The sequence below is a fragment of the Lampetra planeri genome, chromosome 6 (assembly GCF_965212315.1).
Source record: "Lampetra planeri chromosome 6, kcLamPlan1.2.h2, whole genome shotgun sequence".
NCBI lineage: Eukaryota > Metazoa > Chordata > Hyperoartia > Petromyzontiformes > Petromyzontidae > Lampetra > Lampetra planeri.
The window spans coordinates 17,030,211-17,055,791 of NC_136112.1; the positions used below are offsets into that span (position 1 = coordinate 17,030,211).

At 49.3% G+C, this 25,581-nt stretch overlaps 1 protein-coding gene across 2 annotated transcripts in view; it reads right to left on the reverse strand.

Annotated features, from left to right (window-relative positions):
* LOC144719623 (N-acetyllactosaminide alpha-1,3-galactosyltransferase-like) overlaps nt 1–25,581 on the reverse strand; it is a 65,423-nt gene that overhangs the window by 22,040 nt on the left and 17,802 nt on the right. For both annotated transcript variants that reach the window (XM_078595727.1, XM_078595726.1), the window contains exons 2-4: nt 12,397–12,481; nt 9,447–9,584; nt 8,830–8,980 (exon numbers count right to left, since the gene is read on the reverse strand). In XM_078595727.1, the coding sequence (XP_078451853.1) occupies nt 8,830–8,980; nt 9,447–9,584; nt 12,397–12,467 (360 nt within the window). In that variant the 5' untranslated portion in view covers nt 12,468–12,481. The remainder of the gene's footprint in view (nt 1–8,829; nt 8,981–9,446; nt 9,585–12,396; nt 12,482–25,581) is intronic.

The following is a 25,581-nucleotide window of genomic DNA, read 5'->3' on the forward strand; positions in this document are numbered from 1 at the left end:
ACATCGTCAGGAACTGCCGGCTGCATGTTGGCGGTATGCCTGGAGCTCCTGCGACCTACGACGTCAATGTATCTTCATTCCGAGAACCACAGGAGAGTCGCGACACATCATGAACATGGCCACTCCATCCCCATCACTCATCCGCGCCGCGTTGCCCTGCCCTGTAAATGCTCATCTCGACGGGTTGTATGACGATGGTAAATGGTGTTTGTTGGCTTATCGGGCGTTCGGTGCCATGCCGGGTTCGTTGGACATTATGGCGCTTATTCAGGGTGTAGAGGTCTGAGTGGTAATCGACATGGGTGCTTCGGCTACCCTCATTTCACTGTCGACTCTTCGATCGTTGCCAGCCTCACCCCAACCACTAGAGCAGGTGGACGGGCAATGAAGGTAGTCTCGGGATTGTGGGTCGCATGATTGCTATGATACAAATAGGGGATGTACGCATGGATAGCCCTGTGTTGGTTTCCATTACTTTGGCCGTGCCGTGCTTATTAGGCGTGGATTTTTTGCGCAGGATGCCCCTTAACATTCGGCTGGATAGGGGCTGTATTGAGATGCCATCGGGACAGCATCTGAATTTTTTGAAAACATCTATAAAGTATACCGCGATCAATGCTGTTGTGCAGGCTATGGTTCGCCGCACGGTACGTGTTCCACCAGACACGCAGATGTTTGTGCCACGTCTGCGTAAACACTTGCCCTTGGCGAACCCGGCGGAAGGGGTCTTGTTGACCCCCTCTAATACGGTGTCGCGGACACCCTCCTTGGTGGAGGCATTGACTGTGGTGTCGGCAAATAGCGACCCTTTCATTCAAGTCGTTAATGCGGGCATACGCCGATTGTTATTCAGGAAGGCACTGTATTGGCACAGGCGATGGCAGCCGCGGGAACAGAACAGAGGGCATGCATGTCAGGGGAGTTGTGGGCCGAATTGAGGCATTGATATGGATTGGTGATACTGAAAGGACGGGCCCAGTTGGTTTCAATTTCATTGGCAGTACCTTGTTTATTGGATGGATTTTTTAAAGAGGATGCCCCTCCGGATTTTAATTGACCAGGGTTGTGTGGAGTTACCGTCGGGGCTAAGGTTGAGGTTTTTGGAGTCCTCTACTGGATGGTGTATGGCTAATGCTGTGGTTCGGGCCCTTGTGCGTGAAACTGTTAGGGTCCCCCTGGTGCACAGATGCTCACTTTGATAGAGGCTCAAACGATAGTGAGGGGGTATCAGGAGCCCTTCCTGCAAGTATTGAATGCTGGGCTAGATACCGTGGTCATACAGGGGGGTACGGTGTTGGCCCATGCGACGGCTGCGTGTTGTGAAGAAAAGGATGATGTAACCACTCGGGTCGTGACCACAGTTGAACGGGAAGTGGTGTTGTATGACTCGTGGAAGGATCCGTTGTGCATGGGTAATCCGGATTTGTCGTGGGAGCAGAGGGGCGAGTTGCGGGCATTGCTTCGGGAATTCTCTGATGTATTTTGTAAGGGTAAATTTGATGTTGGCCGCACGTCCCTGATGCATTACCAGATTGATACGGGTGGCGCCGCTCCCATTTGTCAACTCATTTCGGTTAAGTCCAAAAGAAAAGGACTTCGTTCGTCAGGCGGTCGACGAGATGGTGGCCGCCAATATAATATCCAGTCCGTGAGGTGCTCCCATTGTCCTGGTTAAAAAGGATGGGAGTTTGCGGTTCTGTGTGGACTTTTGGAAATTAATTAAAGTCTTTGTGGCGGACGCGTATCCTCTCTCACGGATGGACGATTCGTTGGATGCCTTGTCGGGGGCGCGGTTTTTCTCCACCCTGGATCTATTGTCAGGGTTTTGGCAGTTGCCCCTGGAAGAAAGTTCAAAATCCAAAACAGCGTTCCAGACACCACAAGGGCTGTTTCAATTTAACGTGCTTCTGATTGGGCTTCACTCAGCTCCGGCCACTTTCCAGCAACTTATGGAGTTGGTACTGTCGGGGCTCCAATGGGAGTCATGTCTGAACTATTTGGATGACGAGATTGTCTTTGGCAGCATGTTCCAGGAACATCTGCACCGGTGGCGTGCGGTATTTGTTAAAATGCGGGCAGCTAATTTTAAATTCAAGCCGCAGAAATGTTACCTCTTGCAAAAATCGGTTCAATACCTGGGACAAATTTTTAGCGAGTCTGGGATCGCCACAGACCCTGACAAGACTGCGTGCATACGTGGCCCCCCCACATCGGTGGGTGAGGTCCGCAGTTTTATGGGGTTTGTGTCGTATTACTGCCGCTTCGTGCCCTGGTTTGCGACGATCACTAAGCTGCTCCAGAGGTTGTCGGTGGGGAAAGGAGGAGGAAGGCTGCATTTGTTGCACTGTGCGATGGCCTCGTGAACACGCACCCCCTTTGATACCCTGATTTATCCTTGCAGTTTACGTTGGAAATGGACGCTAGTGATGCTGGGATCGGCGCCGTGTTGTCACAGGTGGAGAACGGGGTGGAGAGCGTGGTCGCGTCTGGGTGCTGTCCACTGCAGAGAAGCACTATTGTGTTTATGCGCCGCGAGTTGTTGGCTATTGTGCACTTTGTACAACAGTACCTCTACGGTAGGCAGTTTATGGTATGGTATGCACAGATCATGCGGCTTTGCAATCAGCCGTCCGCAACAACTCTCGGGATGGTTGGAAATCTTGTAAGATCATTCATTCGAAGTCACCCATGGGAAAGGGTTGTGCCGCTGCAACCCGGACGCTCTGTCACGGTTATGGTCGAATAACAAGTGCACAGGTTTGGTGGGTGCCAGCCGTTGTAAGCAGGTAGATGCGGGGGAGTCGGGTGCCGTCGTAGCATCGGTGGATGCTCTGCCACCTGTACCAGGCCTGGCGTACGATAATACTATTGGTCTTGCGCACGAGGAATGGGGGCGCCTCCTAGCGGAGGACGCCTCCTTACTAAAGTTACGGCACCGTGTTGATGCACCAAGCGATAGGAAGGGTCCAGGGGGTATGTCACCCGTGGTCCTCCGAGATGGGCTACTTATGCACTGGGGAACGGAGGTACAGCGGTACTGTATCGTGGTGCCAACTGCTCTGCGGGGTAGAGAAATGAGAGCTGCCCATGTGCGATTGATGCACCTCGGGTGCAAACAACGTTGTCTACATTTAAGCGGGACTTATTTGGGCCCAGGATGGCAGAGAACATTCACAATGTGCTCAAGGATTGTGTAGCTTGTGCCCGCCAGAAGCTCCTGGTGAGACTGACCCGACCACCGCTGTAGTCAATTGGGGTGTCCCGTGTGAACGAGCATGTTGCCTTCGACATCCTCAGGCCATTTTATACAACTCCGGGGGAAATAAATTATTGCTGGTAGGGATAGTACCTGTCACGGTGGCCGGTGGCATGGCCCTACTGGATCAGTCGCGGCCTGGCCCTACCGGATCAGTCGGCGGCGTCCAATATGGACGCGTTCCTGCATGGTTATGTATTGGATTAGCGGGCTCCGGAACATTATTGAAAGAGGTACGAAGAAAAGTCAAACCTCGCCCTATCATCCTCAGACTGACGGGATGGTAGAGCGTTTACATAGGACATTTACGACCATGTTTTGCCAACAGGTTAACAAGGTACAGGCCGATTGGGACCTACATGTTCCAGGAGATCTTGCGGCCTATAGGATGGCTCCTCATGCCTCTACTGGATTATTTCCATTGTTATTGATGTACATGAGAGAATGCAACCCCCCCCCCCCCATGGAAGCCCAGTTTAATATTGAGCCAAGCAAAAAGAGAGTCGCTGTGCTGGGACTGATGAGCCTCACCCTAAAGCGGTTGATGGAAGCGTGGGAGGCGTCCCAGGGAAATTCAGCCAAATGGCAGGCTGCAAATGAAAAAGTGGCTGGGCTTAAGGAATCGGAAATCGTGGAAACCTGGGGAGAGGGAATGATTGCATTTCCTCCAGGTATCTGTAGGCAACATCTCCTAAATTACATAGGCCATGGCAGGGTGTAGGTAATTGAGGTTAGGTGACCGCAGTGTGTACGGATCCAGGTTGGTTGCAGGCATTGGTATGTGCACCCGTCACGACTGAAACCCTATTTTCCACCTTATGAGGGAAATTCAACTCCACCATCTGATGGCCGTGTGTGTGATGTTTCGAACGGGGATGGATGTACGGTTACGGAGGTCGCACATCTAAGAGACTGTTCTTCCATCCGCAGGATCCCAGGGCTTAACGCCCATGGAACTGCCGGCGGTGCCGCCCACAGGCGGACCGGGGTGGACGGTACAACCGCCGCCTGCTTTTTCCTCTCCTCCACCTTCATCCCGGCGGGGACCACGCCCATTGAGCCAGCTGCAAGTCACCCCCGGGGTCCCTGGGGGCCCCATGCCAGGCCCATACGAGGGACCTGCGACAAGGACCCGTTCCTAATCGGTTCGGTGCAGATGACCACCCCTACTCGTCGTTGGCTTGCTGTTATTTTGGGGGCTGGATTGTTGACATGCATTGCGAATATTGCGTGGATATTGCGGTGTTTGTCCTGCTACGTGGGGACGGCTGGGTTCTTTTTTTCATAGGGGATGGGGAGGGGGGTGATGTAGTGACAGGGAATTAGTCACTGTAGCACTGTAGCGAGTGCCGCTGGGAGATTGGTAGACAAGAGAATTAGGAGTAACAGCCGTTCTACCAGTTGCACCTGTGGGCAAGGCACTGAGCCCTCTGGGGGATCCAGAGGGGTGTGGGGCCGAGGGCAGAGCCTGGCCATGCTGTTCAGGAAAAAGGCGAGCTCTGACTCAGTCGGGGTTGCTGCGATCTGGAGTGGAACTGGGTCTGGCAGCATGTTGGCTGTCCCGACGCGGTGTGTGATTATCCCCTAACGCTGGGAAGGCTGTAATAAAAGAGAGAGAGTACCTCTATGTATGCCCCTTTTTCCAGAATTAATATTAAGAATAATTCGGCCAATAATTTTTGGGTTCAGTCACTCGGAAGCGCAAACAACGACCCCCCCCCTCCCTTTTTCTTTTTCGAACAGCAGCAGTCACGCTCGCATCAAAAGGCCAGAGGGCAGGAGATGAACCATAAAGGATAATAAACCCCTCCCCATACACACACAGAGAGAGAGGGGGGGGGGGAATTTGCAAATGGGGTTAAAACAATGACCTCCACTTCAAAAGGCCCCCACACAATACAGGCAGTAGGCGTCACGAGACATATATAATTTTTTTAGCTCCCTAAATACCACGATTAAAAGTTCAAAAATTGGCAACAGGGAAAGCAAACAGACTGGTTTTGAGTCATATTAGTTAAACAAAGTTACAAACTTAGCGACAAAGATTAAGCAAACATTATCTTTCCTCACCCTCACTCCAATTAAAAAGCAGACTTTAGTCTGCACCAGGGGGTCGTGAGTCCTCATTTGTTAATTCAATACCGATGTTCTGGTTGGAAAATAATGATGGTAATATGGCAGTCAGGATCGTTCCTAGGCCAAAGCGAATTACCTAACCCCGGCATCAGATAATAGTAATGACTCGAGAACGGGCAGCGCAGGCCCAGGATGCAGGCAGTGAAACAAAGGTTAATAAACCCTATGAAAACACGTAGTAATAATAATTCTAAACAAACCAAAAACAAGTATAAACATTATTATTACTAATAGTATACAAGGGTCATCTAGAGGAGTTAAGAGCGAAATAAGTCGGTCATACCTAACCAATATGTAACATACTCCATAGGAAGGCAGCCTCACAGCCGCCTTTGTCTTCCCGAAGCATCGGGACAGCGCAGCGAGCACACCAGAGCAGGGAAATGGCCCTCATAAAAAGTTTTATTGCAAGTTGGGAATCTGTGTCCACCGACGAAGGGACGGCTTGAGAAAGGAAATTCAACAGATGTCTCAATAAGAATAAAGAACACACACACACGCATACCCCCCTCCAACGGAAGAGTCGGTCATAAAAGGAAACACACACGCATATCCCCCCCCCCCCCGACGAGAGAGGACACAGGCTTCACTTTGATTAACTTTTCATGTTCCCTCTAATAACGAAAATCCGAAACTTAGCGACAAAGAATGGGGGAACATTATTTATTATCACTCCAATTGAAGACCAGACGGCACAAGCCGGGGTGCAGGATTAGAGTGCTCTGTGGACAGGGAGCCCCCGACCGCCTTTGTCTTCCCGTGGCACGGATAGCAAGATTTGCACACTAAGGATAACATCTCCCCATAAAGAAATCAAACCACGATGGAAATACTGTGAACACGGCTACAACATACCTTGAATCACTTACAATAATACTATAAGAAGTAAAGTGAGTCTCATTTTAACTTCCAAACAGAAAACGAAAAACTTAAACGTTGTGTGAGACAAAGGTAACGCCCAGAGCGAGGGAAGGTGGGGGCCATCTGGAGCAAAGTCCTTTGTTGGCGAAGAGCCCGCGGGAAAGCCGCCCCCCCCTTGTTTTCCACACCAAGCAAAATCAAAGCAAAATGTACTTGTTAACAGAAACAGAATGGGAAGGGATTATATAATTCTCGGTGCGAACGCGAATCGTCAGTCTTGTTTTAGTCTGATGACTCATCTGTGACACCGTTTCGCGTGGAAGACCCCCCCCCCCGCCTCTTTCCATGTTAATTATTACGAAGGCTGAGCGAACGGCTGCGTCGCTTGAAGAAGTGTATTATTCCAATAAACACACACACGGACACACACGCAGCTGTGTCCACACACACACGCGAACAAAAATTATGGTTCCGGCCCTTTGAAGCCAGGCTCGGAAGCAGAGTAGTTTTTCTAGATATATACCCAGACACGATCATCTCAACTCAGATCATCGGAGCTCATCGGAGCTCAGCTCATCACCGGGGTTCAGCTAATCATCATCTCATCTCATCACCTCCAACGGAGGAGCTCTCTCATCACCCAGAATGGCGATGCTCGCTGAGTAGCGACGTGCTAAGCCAAGCCGAGGTCTGCACCACCGAAGAAGAATCGCTACACCGAGCCGCCGAGGTGCGAGTGAAACTGACGGAGATTTCAGTTATCATTCTCGAGCAAGCGAAGACACCCAACGTCAACCCAACGTCAACCCAGCAACGAACGAGAGCATCGTTCATCGCCAGAGCACTCCAAACCGGCGAGCGCACACAGCCGCGTTGTCCAGTGCCCGAGCACAAAGGTGCCAGCCACCAGCGCACGAGTGAACGAGCACCGCCGCGCCACCAGCGCTACAGAGTACGGGTGCCAGCGCCAAGCGCCGCCAAGCCCCACCGGGCGCCACCCAGCGACCGAGCCTCTCCACGGACAGCATCGGGCCGACGCCGCTCATCTCCAGCGGAGGGAGAAAGTCGCGGCTCGCTGCAACCCCGCACGTGCGAGAGGAAACTCCAAGCCGTTCGTATCCCCTCCCCCACTCACAAACCCAAGGAAGTAATCACACACGCACACATCTACATCCCCAGGGCTCATGCAAGAATTTATCTAAGAGACAATCCACCTCTCCCACACAATGGGACCGACCCTAGACAATCATAAGAATACTAATTATAAAGTATGAACACCAGCTGGCCGTGAGGAATCGTGGCCCATCGAGTGATTAAGAATCCGTCGGTTATAAGTGTATTAGGCGTTTCTTTTTTTTCCTTTTATTTCGTTTTCTCTTATCGCATAAACGACCAATAGATTCGTCGATGCAAACTAAAACTCTTGAAATCCTCATCACGAATCTACACGTTTACAGAGAGAGAATATTGTGTCAAACCTGTTCCTTTGTCATAGAATCTCGCTTAAGAATTAATTAAAGCGGAGCCCAGAATACGCTCTCCCACAAAGAACACACGCACACACTCACACACCAGTGTTTCAAACATTTAGTTAAAAAAATGTAATCTTGCCGACGAATCTATTGACGTATGCTTTTGCCTTCGGGATATAATAATTTCCTATTTGCCTTTCGTTGAAAGAAATGTCCCCGATGGTACCATGGATAATTCCGAGCATGAGAGTTCGCATATTAGAGTGTCATATTTTTGTTTAGAATTAAAATTGCTTAACATAGAAGTGTTTGAGTGTTTCTTTCCAAGTCCATGCGTACCCCTTATTTATAAGAACTGTATCCTGCGTTGAGATATGCATTTGGAGACCTAACATAACATAAACACACTAAGATAATAAATAAATGTTAATCAAAGATAATTGTTTTATCCCGATTGATACAACTTTGGATAACGAAGCTAAGCCAAATTATCATAACTGCCCACATTAACATAATCACAAGCATTCGCAAAAATTAATACGATTATCTCCATGATTGTCATAATTTCCGCGATTTACGCATTTTTCCCAATCTTCATTAATTTATTATTTGTATCAAAATTTCATAATCCGACATACAACACCTCCTACGAGTGTCTGTGAATTAGTACACTACACAAGTATTGCCGCAAAATAATCTAAATAATCAAAATGCATGTTTCTAAATATTGAGGGAAAACCCGGAGAACCGATCACAGGGAGAACATGCAAAACTTCAAATATATAGCTGTCAGGGTCAGGAAAGGAAGATAACTTCTCTGCACCACAGCACCATTTCATCTGAAAAGTGTGTCTGATTGCCTATTAACAGTCTTTGTGTGAGTCTATGGCTCACTGTGTGAGTCGATGGGTCTCGTTGTGAGACTGAGTCACTGTGAGTCTAATGGCTCTCTAGTTGATGGTGAGAAGACAATATCTCGTGATTGATTAAGTGCAGGGATTGACGTCTGTGAGTAGGGGACAGGGAATTACGATTTGGGGTGGGGGTGGGTTGCGTTAGGGAGGACCTGGCCACCTCTGTGGAGAGGAGGGGTTGTGAACTGACCTTGACAGGAACGAGCATTCTCTTGGGTGCTAGCAAGAGGTTGGGTATACGCGATGGTTGGTCTGTCACGACGTAGTAGGTCACGCTGTAGCCGACGAAGAAGTGCAGCTCGGCCGAATCCACGAAGTTTTTCAGCAACAGGTCCAGGTAGCTGCGGCACAAGTGTGAGTGTGTGAGGGTACACACGTGGTGTCGATGGGTTCAAGGCATGGAGCCGTAAAATTGTACGAAAATCGCTGGAGTGGTGTCAACTCGCAAAGCACCAACGCCGCTCGGTATTCTCTCACTCTGTCTCTTTCTTTTCTCTCAAAGAAAGCAGAGACAGAACGAGAGAACCACTCGGAGAGAGACAGGGAGTGGATGACTCAGAGGACGACACTGTCTCTCTCTCTCTCTGAGTCTTCCTCTCTGTCTACGAGAGCGGTGGTGGTGAAGTTGTTGGTGGTGGAAGTGAGCGTGGTGCTGGAGGTGGTGATGGAGGTGGTGATAGAGATGGTGATGGTGGTGGTGATGGAGTTGGTTATGGTGATTGTGTTGGTGGTTTGGTGGAGGTTGTGGTAGTTGTGGTGGTTGTGATGGTTGTGGTGGTGTTGGCGGTTGTATTTGAGCTCCCCTACCGTCCAATGGCGAACACGGTGATGCCCACTGTGACCTCACGCCTCGCGTACAGCCGGTCCACGTATGATTGGTCAAAAGTGCCATTCCACAGGATGGAAGCTCCCCACACCGTCACAGTCTGTACATTGGTACGGTGACTGTGAAGAGAGCAGTCGCCTCGTTGTTATTCTTCTATCGCTAATACTACCCCTACGAAAGACAAATATTCCCCGTGTAGCCCTTAATAGACTGCTGGGTGGCGACCTTTACACACCACTCTACCAGGTTACACATTTGAAGTTGAGTCAATCTAGGGTAGACCTGGGGCCAAGTCGGATACAATTATCTGTCACTGGTGTTAGTGGTGATGGTGGTCATAAGCAGGAATTGAACTCGGGTCTCTCTCGGGTTCCTAGTAGAATAGTGATTTCTGCTCCCCCGCTTCCCTCAACGTGAAAACAACCATCCCCCGTATAGCCTCAACAGGTTGTTTGGTCAGAGCCATCTCCACCACCAAAAACAACAACCGCCATTCACCATTAAGCGGCGTCACCACGGCGCTTTTGCCAGGCTATGGGCACGATAAGGCCACGTGAAGTATCAGAACGCCCGCTAGCAGGAGTTCACAGCACAGACCCAAGTGCTATGGGTAGACTGATTGAGATAACTGGCTGATACACAACCTGTGTCCTCTACTGTGCGAACTGGCTGTGTTTTTAGCCACCCGCCGCTCCACTTGAGTGTGACTGCCTCCAACTGCCCCATAGCATCCTTCATTTGCCTCTGTCACATGCTGATCTTGACACCGCTGTTACCAGTCATCAGCAAGTCCACTCAGCTCCACATCCTCTTGTACCACATCACTCCATCTCTTCTCTAGCCCGTGCACTGCCCGTTTAGCACCGTCTATCCAGCCAAACAAAAGCTGTTTAGGCATGCAGTGGCTGGGAATGCAGGCTACATGACCCAAACGCTGCCTTACCTGCCGGAGGAGCTCACTAATGAGACTTTGTCCAGATCTTTAAAGGATTTGTGAGCTCACACAATCCAGCCTGGTTAAACCCAGGATAGATCATAGGCAGGCCAGCCTATATGTTTCTAACCGGTGAAGATGTTCCATTAGGGGGGTCCACGTTTCGCAAGTGTAGATAATAGAGGGCATGACCGTGGCCGAGAAGAGCTGAAGCTTCGACTGGAACGACACACCAAGTTGCTTCCACACAGCGTTACGCAGCCGATGAAAATATAATGCTGCTCGACTAATTCGGAGTGAGACCTCTGCTGTCAAACCGGAGCTGGTCATGAGCACACTACCCAGGCATGGAAAACTCTCCACTCTCTCCACAATTGCCCAATCACCAATAGGAAGTTGAAGGGGTGGAGTGCTTGTTGGCACAAAATGCCCAGGCAGGTGCTTAGATTTGGTAAGGCCCCACCTCTTAGTGGCACATTCCAGGTTCAGCAGCAACACCTCCAACTCCTGAGTGAGCAGTAATTACCAGATCATCAAAATACATAATGCGGTTGACCAATAGGGAAGCCATCCCTTGACCATACGCGGGCATCGATCAGCCTCCCATTGTATCTGTACCAGATGGATATTCCACCGGTACAGCCGTAGAAGTCTTCACAAACTACGTGATAGAAAAGGATGTTAAATAATGTGGGTGCCAGAGGACATCCCTGTCGCATGCCAAGGTGAACAGGGAAATGGCTCCGACTCCCAGCCACACGGTTTAACCTGGGTCTGCCCACCAACATAAAGGTCCATGATGATTGTGAACAACCCAGAGCTCAGGCCTATTGATGGTATCATCGGCCTTGACCAGGTCAATAAAGCAGAGATGTAGGTCCAGTTGGAATTCCCTACATCGCCGCTTTAGTAGATTAATAGAAAATATGGCATTTGTGCAGGACTGCCCAAGCTTAAAACCAAATTGAGGCTTCGCAAGCCTCTCTGCAGCCTGCTTGGAAAGGCAGTGTTGAATAATCCTTAGCAGAACCTTTCCCGACACACCTGAGGAGGGTGATGCCCCTGTAGTGTTCCTTTCTGTGCGGTCCCCCTTCTTAAAGAGGGGGACCACCAGGCTATTCTTCCAATCGTGTGTAACCCATCCAATGGTCTTCTTGGTTCTTTCGGTAAAGTCACGTAGAAGGGAAGTAATAAAATAATAAAAATAAAACATAATAAAATAATTCTCACGACGTTTCGGCCACAACGCAAGCAGCCGTCCTCAGGTGAAAACCAGGTCTGTCGGGGAGACAGCGTCTGAATGAAACAGCACACGAGCTTGGAGCACATATATAAGCTGGGTGGGGAGGGGGGGAAAGGGCGCTTCGACAAAAGAATTTGCATATCAAGAGGAATTTAGCATATTTATTGGAAACGCAGGAATGTGATTAGTACTACATATGCCCGTGCATAATGCATAATGCACGGGCATATGTAGTACTAATCACATTCCTGCATTTCCAATAAATATGCTAAATTCCTCTTGATATGCAAATTCTTTTGTCGAAGCGCCCTTTCCCCCCCTCCCCACCCAGCTTATATATGTGCTCCAAGCTCGTGTGCTGTTTCATTCAGACGCTGTCTCCCCGACAGACCTGGTTTTCACCTGAGGACGGCTGCTTGCGTTGTGGCCGAAACGTCGTGAGAATTATTTTATTATGTTTTATTTTTATTATTTTATTACTTCCCTTCTACGTGACTTTACCGAAAGAACCAATACGATGAATCCCTGCAGTCACGAAAGCTTTAAATCGAAATCCATCCAATGGTCAAAATTGTTATTATGATATAATATAGGACCACTGTATAATAAAAACGCTATGTGTCTTGACTTTTGGCCCACCCTGCATAAGAATAACCCTATGTGTGTTGACATTTCCTGTATCAAACCCCCTGTATATATATATTTATATGGATAGGCACAGAGCCATTATGGTGAAACTTTGGATTTGACCTACGTGTACATATGGAGTAGATAGCTCGCAATCACAATGGATGTGACTGCGAGAAGTACGATGTTGATCTTCATTGCCACAGTTTTTCCTGCATTCAGGGACACGCAGGAGATTGTAGATATGATTAAAATCACCACTAATCATCAATATCACTATCAGTCACCATCAATTATCAATATCACCATCAATAACCAATATCACCATGAATCGCCATCAATGTCACCATCGTGACATGAGAACGACTAATGTTCGGAAGCATCGCCATGTTAAGAAGTTCTCGCGGTTGTGAGGAGATGTTATTTCCATCGCCCGATATGCAGGAGGTTAGGATTCGATCCCGGATCCTGCCGATGCCTGTTGTTTATTTGGAATCACGTTTTTTCTCTCTTTCTCTCCATGTTGGTTGCATGGATTTTCTTCGGGGTTTCCCTACACATTTAGTAATCAACGTCACGCGTTTAGATCATTATTTGGCTGCTACTATAATTTCCCACGTGATGACAATAAGCCCACTACGTTAAGCTATAATTTGGACATACGTGGCAGTACACCGGTGCAGCATAACACACTTGTCCTCATAAATGGAAACTTTGTTTGTGCAAGCGCAGTTGCCGTTGGTCGACCAGCCAATTCTCCAATTGACGATGAAGCCCATGCAGATGCTGAAGCCGTTGATCAAACTGCCGACTCGACCAACTGGTGATGAAGCTCGAACAGACACTGTAGCCATTTCTGACGCTCCACCAGAAGGAACATTACAGCGCCGTCGCTGTTGCTGTTTCCGCTGACTGAGCTGCTGCTGGAGAGCCACCAGGTAAATATGAAGCCCAAACTGATGATGTAGTTATTGCCCCTTGAGTGAAGTTACATAATTCTCCATCAGAAGTTGCTCTTAGATTCAGCAGCTGCTTTCCCATTCGGACGTGCGGTCATGACATCAGTCGTAATCTTTTGATGCCACCGTCTGCCGATAAATGATTCCGAAATCATTCAGGAACTGTCCGACCAGGTCTAGGGCATGACACAAAACTGCCTTTAGATTACGGAGCAGCCTATGGTCAGGCTGGGTGCTGGGATATAGCAACAGGCCGTAAAGTGCCATGTTCAGCCGCTAAAAACGTTCGTCTTCGGACCGCTTCGAAATCACGAGAACTGATTTTGAGGCATCTCCCAAGATTTTCTGATTGAGGTTGTGAATCGAAAATAACATAATTGTGGCGTCGCATCGCCGCGTGTTCAAGATGGCGGCCTCTCGCCGCGGAGAGCGCAAGATGGCGGCTTCCCGCCGTTCTTCTCCTGCCACGCCCAAGATGGCGTCTTCTTGCCGCGTGGTCAATGGCGCCGACAGCGGAGGCAAGGCAGCGACCTGCGGACCTCCATCGGCTCCCCCCAATGCCGTTCTCGGCGTGACGAGCTCGCACAATTGCGCGAGCACGATTTTCAGCGTCTCCAGCTGCGCCGCCATCTGCCTCCATCGCCAATCCGCGTCCACAGGTGCAGACGGGTCCACCGACGCGGCGACCTCTTGGACTCCCGGACCCGCACTTGTTCCCGCACGGATCTCCTCCTCCATCGCAGGTAGGTCGACCGCCCGAGGAAGGTTGTCGTCGTCGGATGTTGTAGCAGACGATGGCACAGGAATATTCTTTCTTCTGAGCTGTTTTGACATGCCGTTTCACTTCTGACACCAGTGTAATAAGGGACTCGATCCTGGTTCTGTCTCCGTCGTCCTTTATTCGGGTTCTCACACCTTTCCCGCACGGCCCTCGCTCAGAGCTCTCCCCTTGGCAGCTACAAAGCTGCTCTCGCTCCCGTAGCCTCCACACCTCTGCAGCTCCGCTGCAGATCCCCGGTGCAGTCCTCCGGCTACCCTCACTGCAGCTCCACCGCTGCCCTCACTGCAGCTCCACCGCTGCCCGTCGCTCCTCCGTGCTTGGTCACCGCTGGCCGACGGTGCCAAGTCTTATCCTCCGTGTGTGTGGCGATCTCGCCACTCCTCGACCTCCGCCCTGCGTGACCTCACTCTAACTCTGTCTCCCACACTCTCCCGTCTCGTCCGGTATCTCTCCCTTAAGACCTCACCCCTCTCTCACACGTGACCTAACTCCTCCCCCCCATGACGTCATATCCGCGAAGCCGTTTACGCCCGCATTACATGTGTACTGATACGTCGCCAATACGTTAATTTGCCGTCTGGTCGCTTCTGACAAAGAACTACATCGCTCAGTGGACTTTACCTGGTAAATACAAATAAAATAGTTTTGTTTTAGTCTGGGTCTTGATGAGTATGTGTCTCTATGGGTCGCTCTGAGTTTCTGTGAATCTTTGTGGATCTCTATGGTTTACTATGAGTCTGTCTGGTTCTCTATGAGTATGGATCGCTATGGGGGGCCATAGAAACGTGCTTTTAGATTATTTGGTTGCTGCTATAAATTCCCACGTGATGATATCAGCCACTTCGTTGAGCTCTCATTTGTGGCCGAGTCACTTCTGAAAAACGGAGCTCAGTAGGTTTTACCTAGGAAATGCAATAGTTTTAAAATAGTTATTAATTCGTCCAATTGTCGATTTACGCATTCCACGTGTTCGTGGCCGAAATTAAGAATCCAGCCGAAATATTTCAAAGAGCAGCAAACAACTTCAGGTGAGAGAACCGCACCAGGGAAGCGGATTCGAGCTTCCCTATCCTATAAGTACCACTCTATTGTTACCATCTCCTCTCCTCAACTCATCCCCATCCCCTACGCACCCCTCTATCCTGACCACCTCCCCTACCCTACCCTCCCTCTCCCCTATGCACCCCTTTATCGTGACCACCTCCCTACCTTTCCAAATTCCCAAATGCATCTCTCTATTACGACCTACCCTTCCCCTATCCCCTACTCAACTCTCTATCATAGTCACCGATTCATCGGCCATCGCATGCCACCTGCCAACAGTATTGTTTTATTGTTATACTATTTTTTTCTTGTATTTTCAAACGATGTAGAGCACCTTGATGAAAATAGCTCTAAATATGAATACGACATAAGATAAGAACAGCTGGCAGAGTGCGGAGTTCAATATAATTCACGTTTAATCCGATCTGTGTTTATTTAAATTCTTAGAGCTAGAATATTTTTCTTGCCGAATAAAAAAAAGATAAATCGCGATGCAGTGCCAACTGAAAAGGGTCATGGAAGGGCCAAGCGATTCGACAGCATCGGCAGAGCAGAACGTGAGTGAAAGGTAAAATACTGCGAAGTTTGTTTTGAACGTAGCGATTGACGGAGCAACGATGATGCCATTCGAGCGATGGCGTGATAGACGGACGAAGAAAAGGGAAATAAAGAAAAAAAGAATGAAAAAAAGAACGAAAAACTAAATGTCAAAAGAACGAAAAAATAGCGTGATGTCTTCCGCTCGCAGCTGACAGCCTCAATTTAGTTTTTGTATATTTCTAGAGATTTTAAACATATATTGTACAGATATGATTTTCTCATTGTACAAAATGTGTTGATGTCTATGGGTGCAGACTAAATGTGATGATGATAGAGTTTGATTTTCAGATTTTCTGTCAGAAAAGCGCGACGTGACTTGACTCACCCACTCACTCACCAACTCACTTTCCCCACTCACCCACTCAATTACTAACTCACTCACCCACTCATCCACTCACGTATTCACACACCCAATCACTCACCCACTCACTCACCAACTCACGCAACCACTCACTCAATCACTTACCCACTCATCCACTCACGCATTCACTCACTCACCCACTTACTAATTCACTCACCCACCCACATCCCCACCCACCCATTCAACCACTCACTAACCCACTCACTTACCCACTCATTTACCTATCCACCTCCCTACCCACTCACTTGCCCACCAACTCACCCATTCGCCCACCCACCAAACCCGTCGTCAACGACTTACTGCTTGAATCTGATGCCTCTGGATGTCAATGGATTACAATCTCACACCTCCGTTCCTTCCCTCCTCCCGCATTTAAATGAAAGTAAGTTAGTCAGTGGGAAAGTGAGTAAGGGTGAGGGTGAGTGGGTGGGTGGCACCGCAGCGGTGCCTCAAATATTGGAAGAAGTCACCCCCTGTGAGTGGCTGGCTGAGGTGCCATCTGTTGAGGAAGTACTGAAGGCGATCCGGAGTCTGAGACCAGGAAAGGCACCGGGCAGAGATGATCTCCCAAGCGAAATGCTGAGGGAGGGTGGCGTTTGTGCACAGACTGCCCTATATGACATCATAACAACAGTCTGGTCCACTGGACGGGTTCCGCAGGATTGGATGGATGCCCTGGTGGTCCCCCTCTTTAAGAAGGGGACCGCACAGATTGTATCAACTACAGGGGCATATCACTCCTCAGTGTGCCAGAAAAGGTCTTGGCAAGGATTATTCAACATCGCTTTGCTAGTCACGCTGAGGAGAGGCTTGCAGAGCCCTAATGCGGTTTCAGGAAAGGGCGGTCCTGCACAGATGCCATATTTTCTGTCCGTCTGCTACAGCAGAGGTGTAGGGAATTCTAACAAGACCTACATCTCTGCTTTATTGACATGGTCAAGGCCTATGATACCATCAGTAGGCCTGGGCTCTGGGTTGTTCTTTGTGCTTTCGGAGTCCCTGACCCTCTGCTCACGATCATTAAGGACCTTCATGATGGTGAGCGGGCCCAGGTAAAACTACGTGGCCGGGAGTCAGAGCCTTTCCCTGTACACATTCGGGTGCGACAGGGATGTCCTCTGGCTCCCACGCTATTTAACATCTATTTTGACCACGTAGTTCGTGAAGACTTCAATAGCTGTACCGGGTGAATCTCCATTTGGTACAGATATATTGGGAGGCTGATCGATGCCCGCGTGCGATCAAGGGATGGCTCCCTATTGGTCAACCACGTTATGTATGCCGATTATTTGGTAATAGCTGCTCATTCAGAGGAGGAGTTGGAGATGCTGCTGCTGAGACTGGAGCGTGCTACTAAGAGGTGGGGCCTTACCATCAGCCCCACCAAAACTAAGCACCTGCCTGGGTATTTTGTTCCATCGGACACTCCACCCCCACATCTCCCAATTGGTGAGGGGCAGTAGTGGAGAGAGTGGAGAGTTTCCCATACCTGGGCAGTGTGTTTATGACCGGCTCCAGTTTAACAGCAGAGGTCTCACTCCGAATCAGTCGAGCGGCAATATATTTTCATCGGTTGCGTAACGCTGTGTGGAAGCTATCTGGTCTGTCGCTCCGCACGAAATGTCAGGTCTTCTCGGCCACAGTCATTCCTTCCCTTCTCTACGCTTGCGAAACGTGGACCCCCCTAATGGAGCATCTTCGCCGGTTGGAAACATTTAGGCTGGCCCGCCTACCATCCATCCTGGGTTTAGCCAGGCTGGGTTGTGTGAGGAGCTCACAAATCCTTGAAAAATCTGGGCAAAGTCCCATCGGTGAGCTCCTCCGGCAGGCAAGGCTGCGTTGGCTGAGTCATGTAGCCCGCATGCCCAGCCACCGCATGCCTAAACAGCTTTTGTTCGGCCGGATCGTGGGGGCTAAACGGGCGCGGTAAGGGCTAGAGAAGAGATGGAGTGATGTGGTACAGGAGGACGTGGAGCTGAGTGGACTTGCCGATGACTGGTACCAGCGGTGCCAAGATCGGCCTCTGGAGGAGGCTTGTGAAGGACGCTACTGGGCAGTTGGAGGCAGTCGCCCTCCAACAACAACGGAGGGCGGAGGAGCGATGCTCACAACAGCGAGCAGAGCGCCGGGTGGCTAAAGCACATCAAGTTGGCACAGTAGGGGGCACAGGTGGTGAATCAGCCAGTCATCTCGGTCATCTCAGTCATTCGACCCGTGGCACCTGGGTCTGCCCCGTGACCTCCTGCCAGCGGGCGTTCGACGCTTCACATGGCCTTAAGGGGCACATGGCCTGGCACAAAAGTCGTGGTGACGTCACCGCCACTTAGTGGCGAATGGCGTTTGTTGTTGTTGTGAGTAGGTGGGTGAGTGGGTGAGGTGAGTGGGTAAGTGAGTGGGTTAGTGAATAAGTGATGGACTGGGTGAGGTGAGTGGGCAAATGAGTGATTGGGTGGGTGTGTGAGTGGATAGGTTGAAAAATGGGTGAGTGGGTGGGTGAGTGGGTGGGTGAGGTGAGTGGGTAAGTCAGTGGGTGGATTAGTGAGTGAGGTCAGTCGGTAATTGAGAGAGTGGGTACGTGGTTGGCTGAGTGGGTGATTGGGTGGGTGAGAAGGTAGCTGAGTGGGTGAGGTTAGTGGACGGGTACGTGATTTGGGTAGGTGAAAATACTTCTTTATGAACTCGGGGGTTTGTATGATTTCAAAGTTCTCCCCTTTCAACAAGGACGGTCAGCGTGGTGCTTTTCAAGGTGTTAATATGTTAAAAACACGAAGGAACAACGTAGGGCAAGTCTGCATGAACTACACATCATGTTTGTGGTCAAATATGCAAAACACACATGCTCTGATAATAATGTATGCATTGTCTTTGAAACTGATTAACCTACACCAGGGCTGCAGCCTTCTTTATGTGTTAGACCAAAGAACGGCAAAAGGCGAAACAATAGAAAGGCAATGCATAAATAAAAGCAGGATTAGCTCCGTTTGAGTGAGCAGTTATATCTATGGAACCTTTTTGCCAGTATCCAAAATTATGATAATCAGAAGAAGAGGCATTTCCCTTTCTGGCAAAATAAAGGCTCCGACATTGCAAGGCATAATCGACCCACCTTGCTTGTGGTAAAGCATGATAAACAAACACACGCATTGGTGACAACATTGTACGTATTGTCCTCGAGTCGCCCAATAGGGAAAACAGTCCAAGTACAATGCAACTATCAAGCATTATTAGCTTACGGGGACACTTTTTTGCCATTATTAAGACGATGCAGCGTTACAATCATCGGTGTCTATTTGGTATTGTTGCTAGTAAGTAGCAGGCTAGCACCGTGGCACACGAGGGGTTGGGGTGGTCAGCGCACGTCCGACTGTCTCCCCAGTGTCGATGTTTACTACACACCGCACCAGGTACTCATTTGAGGCTGAGTCGGCCAAGGGGAGGCCCGGGCCCAGTTCAGATATTTGTCACCGGTGTTGGTGGCCGGGTTCGTAGCGCAGTGCTAACCACTAACCTCTGCGCCACCTCTCCCCATACTCATAGCACGACATTAACATTATCTTGATGCTGGTAACAAAAAACGGCCCCATAAAGAACACTGCGAGACCTGAGCTATTTAAATGCCTAGGTGTTGGCATTATCCTTGTTCCGTTCGCCTTAAGGTTCTGTGGTCTAACGCTGGTTTGGACGCGAGGCTGTGTCACTAAAATGAAAGCAGATGTTGAAAGTATTTACAACAACAATTGTAAGCTACACGGACTCACACAGCAGAGGCTCATAGTTTCCCTTCCCAAGCACCTTCGATTAGCACGGTTGGCTAAATACTGTGCGAATGAAGTTCAACATAAATAACAACATCCACCATTCGCCACTAAGTGGCACTGACATCACCACGGTGCTTGTGCCAGGCCATGTGCACGTTAAGGCCACGTTAAGTGTCGAACTCCCACTGGCAGGGAGACATGGGATAGACCAAGGTGCTTGGCTCGACTGAATGAGATGACTGGTGCTTTAGCCACCCAGTGCTCCGCTCGTTGTTGTGAGCGTCGTTCATCTGCCCTCCGTTGTTGCTGGAGGGCGACTGCCTACAACTTTCCAGTAGCGTCCTTCACAAGCCTTCTCCATAAAGGCCGATCTTGACACCGCTGGTACCAGTCACCGGAAAGTCCACTCAGCTCCAAACCCTCTTGTACCAGATCACTCCATCTCTTCTCTGGCCCAAACTGCGTCCGTTTCGCCCTTTCTAAAAAGCTGTTTAGGCATGTGGTGGCTGAGCCTGCCGGCTACATAACCAAACCATCGCAGCCTTGTCTGCTGGAGGCGCTCAACGATGGGACTTTGTCCAGATATTTCAAGGATTTGTGAGCTCCTCATACAATCCAGCCTGGTGAAACCCAGGATGGATCGTTGGCAGGCCAGCCTAAATGTTTTTAACCAGCGAAGATGTTCCATTAGGGGGGGGGGTCCACGTTTCCCACGCGTAGAGAAGGGAGGGCATGACTGTGGACGAGAACACTTGAAGATTCGTGTGGAGCAACAGACCAGGTAGCTTCCACACAGTGTGACGTAACCGATGAAAAGATAATGCCACTCCACTGATTGGGAGTGAGACCTCGGCTGGTCATAAACACACTCCCCAGGTATGGGAAACTTTCCAATCTCTCCACAACTGCCCCATCACCAATTGGGAGTTTTGGGCGTGGAGTGTCTGATGGTACAACATACCCATCAATTTGCTTAGGTTTTTGGTGAGCCTGATGGTAAGGCCCCACCTCTTAGTGGCACGCTCCAGGCTCAGCAGCGCATCCAACTCATCCTCTGAGTGAGCAGCAATTACCAGATCAACGGCATAAATAACATGGTTGACCAATAGGGAGTCATCCCTTGGTATCCCCTGGCTATTGATCAGCCTCCCATTGTATCTGTACCAGATATAAATTCCTCCAGTACAGCCATCGAAGGTTTCACGAACTACGTGGTCTAGATAGATGTAAAAAAATGTAGGAGCCAGAAGACATCCTTGTCGCACCCCAAGGTGAACAGAGAATGGCTCCAACTTCTGGCCACGTAGTTTTACCCATGCCCGCTCACCATCATGAAGGTCCTTAATTATTGTGAGCAGAGAGTCAGGGACTCTGAAAGCACAAAGAACAACACAGAGCCCAGGCCTACTGAAGGTATCATAGGCCTTGACCAGATCAATAAAGCAGAGATACAGGTCTTTTTGGAATTCCCTACACCTCTGCTGTAGCAGACAAACATAAATTTGGCATCTGTGCAGGATCGCCCTTTTCTGAAACAACATCGGGGCTCTGCAAGCCTCTCTTCAGCTTACCTGGCAAGGCGATGTTGACTAATTCTTGCCAGGACCTTTCCTGGCACACTTAGGAGTTAGATTCCCCTGTAATTGTTACAGTCTGTGCGGTCCTCTTTTTAAAGAGGGCGACCACCAGGGCATCCTTCCAGTCCTGCGGAACCCGTCCAGTGGTCCAGACTGTTATTATGATGTCATGTAGGGCAGTCTGTGCACAAACGCCACCCTCCCACAGCATTTCACTTGGGAGATCAGCTCTCCCCGGTGACGTTCCTGGTCTCAGACTCTGGATCGCCTTCAGTACTTCCTCAAAATATGGCACCTCAGCCAGCCACCCACAGGGGGTGACTACTTCTTCCAATATTTGAGGCACGACAGCCTCTTCAGGGTCATCCCCACGTTGTCCCATGATTTTTTCCAGGCTCATGGATTTCCCCTACCACAAGACCTCATAAAAATGCTCAGCAAATCTGCCAACCTGTTCCAGGGGGTCGGAGGTTGGATCACCATTCTTTCCCCTCATGATGGTGATAGATGTGGCTCTGCAAGTTACTTTTTTTTATGGAATTAAAGAGTAATTTGTGATCGCGGGCCACTGAGGCAGATTTCATCTCCTCAGAAACCCGCGACCACCACCCATCCTTGCATCGCCTCACGGCTTCCCGATCTTCCAAGCAAAAGCTGCGGTAAGCCTCCTCATTCTCTGACGTAGGATGCTGTCGAGGGTTCAGTGTGGGCCTGTCGCTTTTTCTCAGCCAGCCTGAACACCTCCTCTGTCAGCTTGGGTCTCTGCAGAGGTCTGGGCCATGTACCCAATGCAGACATTGCAGCTGCATGACCCACTGTCCTAAACCTCGCGCATTTCCCCTCGGCATCAGGAGGAATGGGGGACGATGCCAACCCCAGATGCAAGTGATGATGCAATTCTCGCTTGAAACTTTCATCAGCTAGCTGAGACCAGGCCACTATTGGTTTTAATGGGGTTCTGTGTGTACACTCACCACCGGAGTGGAAAAATGACAAGTCAATGGTCAGATGGCAGATCAGCTCCATGGTAGGTCCTGGTGTCAAGGACATGGGCCTGTATTCGCTTCTCCGTCACTATATAGTCCAGCAAATGTTTTTGCTTGGACCTGGCGTGCATCAATAATGTTGTGTGGATGTGCCGATGCCAGAACAGCATGTTGGTAATTATAAGCCCATGGGCTGCAAAACAGTCTAGCAGCCTCCTACCGTTATTTTTGAGCTGATCTGGCCCATGCCTTCCAATCACTTCTGACCAGGTGCCAGCATCATGACCAACTCGGGAATTATAATCACCCAACAGGATGACTCTATTCCGAGGGGCCACTTTGGCTAGAACCTGTGACAGGTCATAAAAGGCATCTGACTTATCGGCCTTGGCTCCATCCCTCCACTGATGTTCATCTTCGGTGGGAGCATAATTTATCATGACCACCGCTCCTCGCCTCTGATTTATGGGAAGGCAAGCCCAAAGTAGCCTGTGGCTTACAGCTTCCCACACCTCACCACCAAGCTCCCATGCCCCCTTCATTCTTGTGTTCAGAAGAAGAGCCACTCCTTGTTGTTTGTCAGTCTCCTGCCCCGAGGGAATCACTGTCCACCTCTCGTGGTGGCAGGAGCCAGAGCCGGTCCACTGGACCTCCTGAATAGCATAAATATATAGGCGGTACCAGTCCAGCTCCCGACAGAGGAGTGGCAGCCTCTCCTCCGCAGTGAGCATTCGAATATTCAACAGAAATATATACATAGGCTCTTACAAAGACCCATGGAATTACACAGAGAACCATAGACTTACACAGCAGTGACCCATAGTTGTTTCTCCTTCCTCCACACCTCTGACTAACACATTTGGCCATGTATGGAGCGGAATAGGTTGAATGCGCATGCATTAAAGTTGTTATGGACCGCAGTCAATGGATGATTCATTGCTTGATTGTACAATCTCCCGACCTTGACCGGCAATAAATCACCGGATATAAGATAGAAAATACGACCCTCCCTTGTGTTTGTGTGTGTATGGAGCGGTGGCGCAGCGGTTAGCGTGCTGCTTTTTGAACCTGGCAGAGACCCGAGTTCGATTACCACTCACGGCCAACACCAACATGAACAAAAACGATAATTTAAACAAGTCATGGTTCTCCCATAGGTCTATCAGCCTCAACTGAGAAGCTGGTGCGGTCGGTAAAAAAACCACCACTAGGATCACAAAGACAGCCAAGCGTGGTGCTGGCCACCAACTCCCTCATGTGCCGGGCCGGCCTTCATAGGCTTTGCTCGCAAACAGCATTTGGCCCAACAGTCTGTTCAGTCCTATGGTCAGTGTTGAGTCTTTGGGCAGTGCTGGGTCTGTGGGCAGTGTTGAGTCTATGGGCAATGTTAAGTCTATGGGCTGTCTTTATTTTAAGCTTTCGTGACTGCAGGAATCCATACTCTTTGGTTATTTTGGTAAAGTCACGTAGATAGAAAATGAATAGATCACAATGTTTCGATTGCAACACAAGCAATCATCATCAGGTGAAATAAACACAGCAGGATAAACGCTGACATAACAGAAAGAGCTGCTGCAACAAGAGGTTATATCGACTTTTGGTGGGCCCAACCCAAGGATAAGTGGGCGGAGCTAGAGAAGGAATTTGTACGTAAATGTAAATGTAAGAGATCAGCATGTCAATGTGAGACGGCTCCAGCAACCGGGGGTTGTGCCAATGAGAAGATAGCATGTCAATGTCAGAGAGCCGGGCAACAGGAACAAAAAACCCGCAAGAGCAAGAGATACAAATGATGAGAGAGAGACACACACAGAAAGACGCACAAAGAGACACACACAAAGAGACACACACAGAGAGAGACACACAGAGGGACAACCCACAGACAGAGAGGGACATCCACATAGAGAAAGACACACAATGGCACACACAGATACACACACAGAGCGACAACCAAAGAGAGAGAGAGAGACACACGTAAAGAGAAACAAGCACATCGAGAGAGACACACACACAGAGACCCACACAGAGAGAGAGACACACAACCTAGAGAGACAGAGAGAGACACACCTAGAGAGAGAGACCCACACAGAGAGAGAGACACACACAGAGACACATACAGAGACACAACACAGAGAGACATAGAGAGAGAGACGGATAGGGGGACAACCTCCACACAGAGAGAGACGCACACACAGATACACAAAAAGAGAGAGATACACACATAGAGACACATATAGAGAGAGACACAAACACGAAGAGAGAGACATACACATAAACATGACAGCCAGTAATAGCCTGTTAAAAAACGAGAGTTTCTGCCACATCGAGGAAAAGGGGGCAACGGTAGCTGTGTTATTGAGACACTTAGCCCGTTAATGTAAAGACATTTAACCTGGTGATGTTCTCAGAGAGTCGGAAATAACAGCTGACATAGGCAAGTAGGATGGAAACATCAGTCAGTTAAGACATTACTTGGTTAATAACGTCCTTCCAATGATTGCTCAGTTTGTACCCATCTTCTCGGTTGAAGTTGTGTCTGTGTTTATATATCTGGATGGCTTCATGAACAAATCTCTGATGATAGCCGGTGGGTTTGCAGAGTACCTTCGTGTGAGCTCACAGCGTTAAAACAATGATCAGCAACTGCAGAGGTATTGGTCCTACCGTGTTTCAGATCTGCCTTGTGTTCGCGAACACGGTCGGAGACATGTCGTTTCGTTTCCCCAATGTAACTGCTGCCGCAGCCACAACTTAATTTGTAGACACCAGGGTATTGCATGTCAGCAATAATATCCTTTACAGATGGGATCAAATCACGGATTTTTGGTACTGTGTTGAAACGAACCTGGATCTTGTGTTTGTTTAAGATTTTTTTACAAAAAATTGATTGGGTCCTCAGATGGTTGTCTCCCCATGGCTGGGGAGACAGCTTTGCAGATTGTACGGTCAGAATATCCATTCATCCTGAATTCTTGGTGTACGTGCTCCAGCTCGCTGGCTAGGTGGTGCTGGTCGGAGATGCAATGGGCCCGATGGTGTAGAGCACGTACACCAAGCTCTCAGGATGAATGGATATTCTGACCGTACAATCCGCAAAGTTGTCTCCCCAGCCATGTGGAGACTGTTGTAGATGTTGGATTATGAAAATTTTGGGATTTTTTTTTTATAAATAAATAACATTTAAAAATACGTAAATCGCGGAAATTATGGCAGTGTGTGTAATTATGTGCATACATTATGATATAA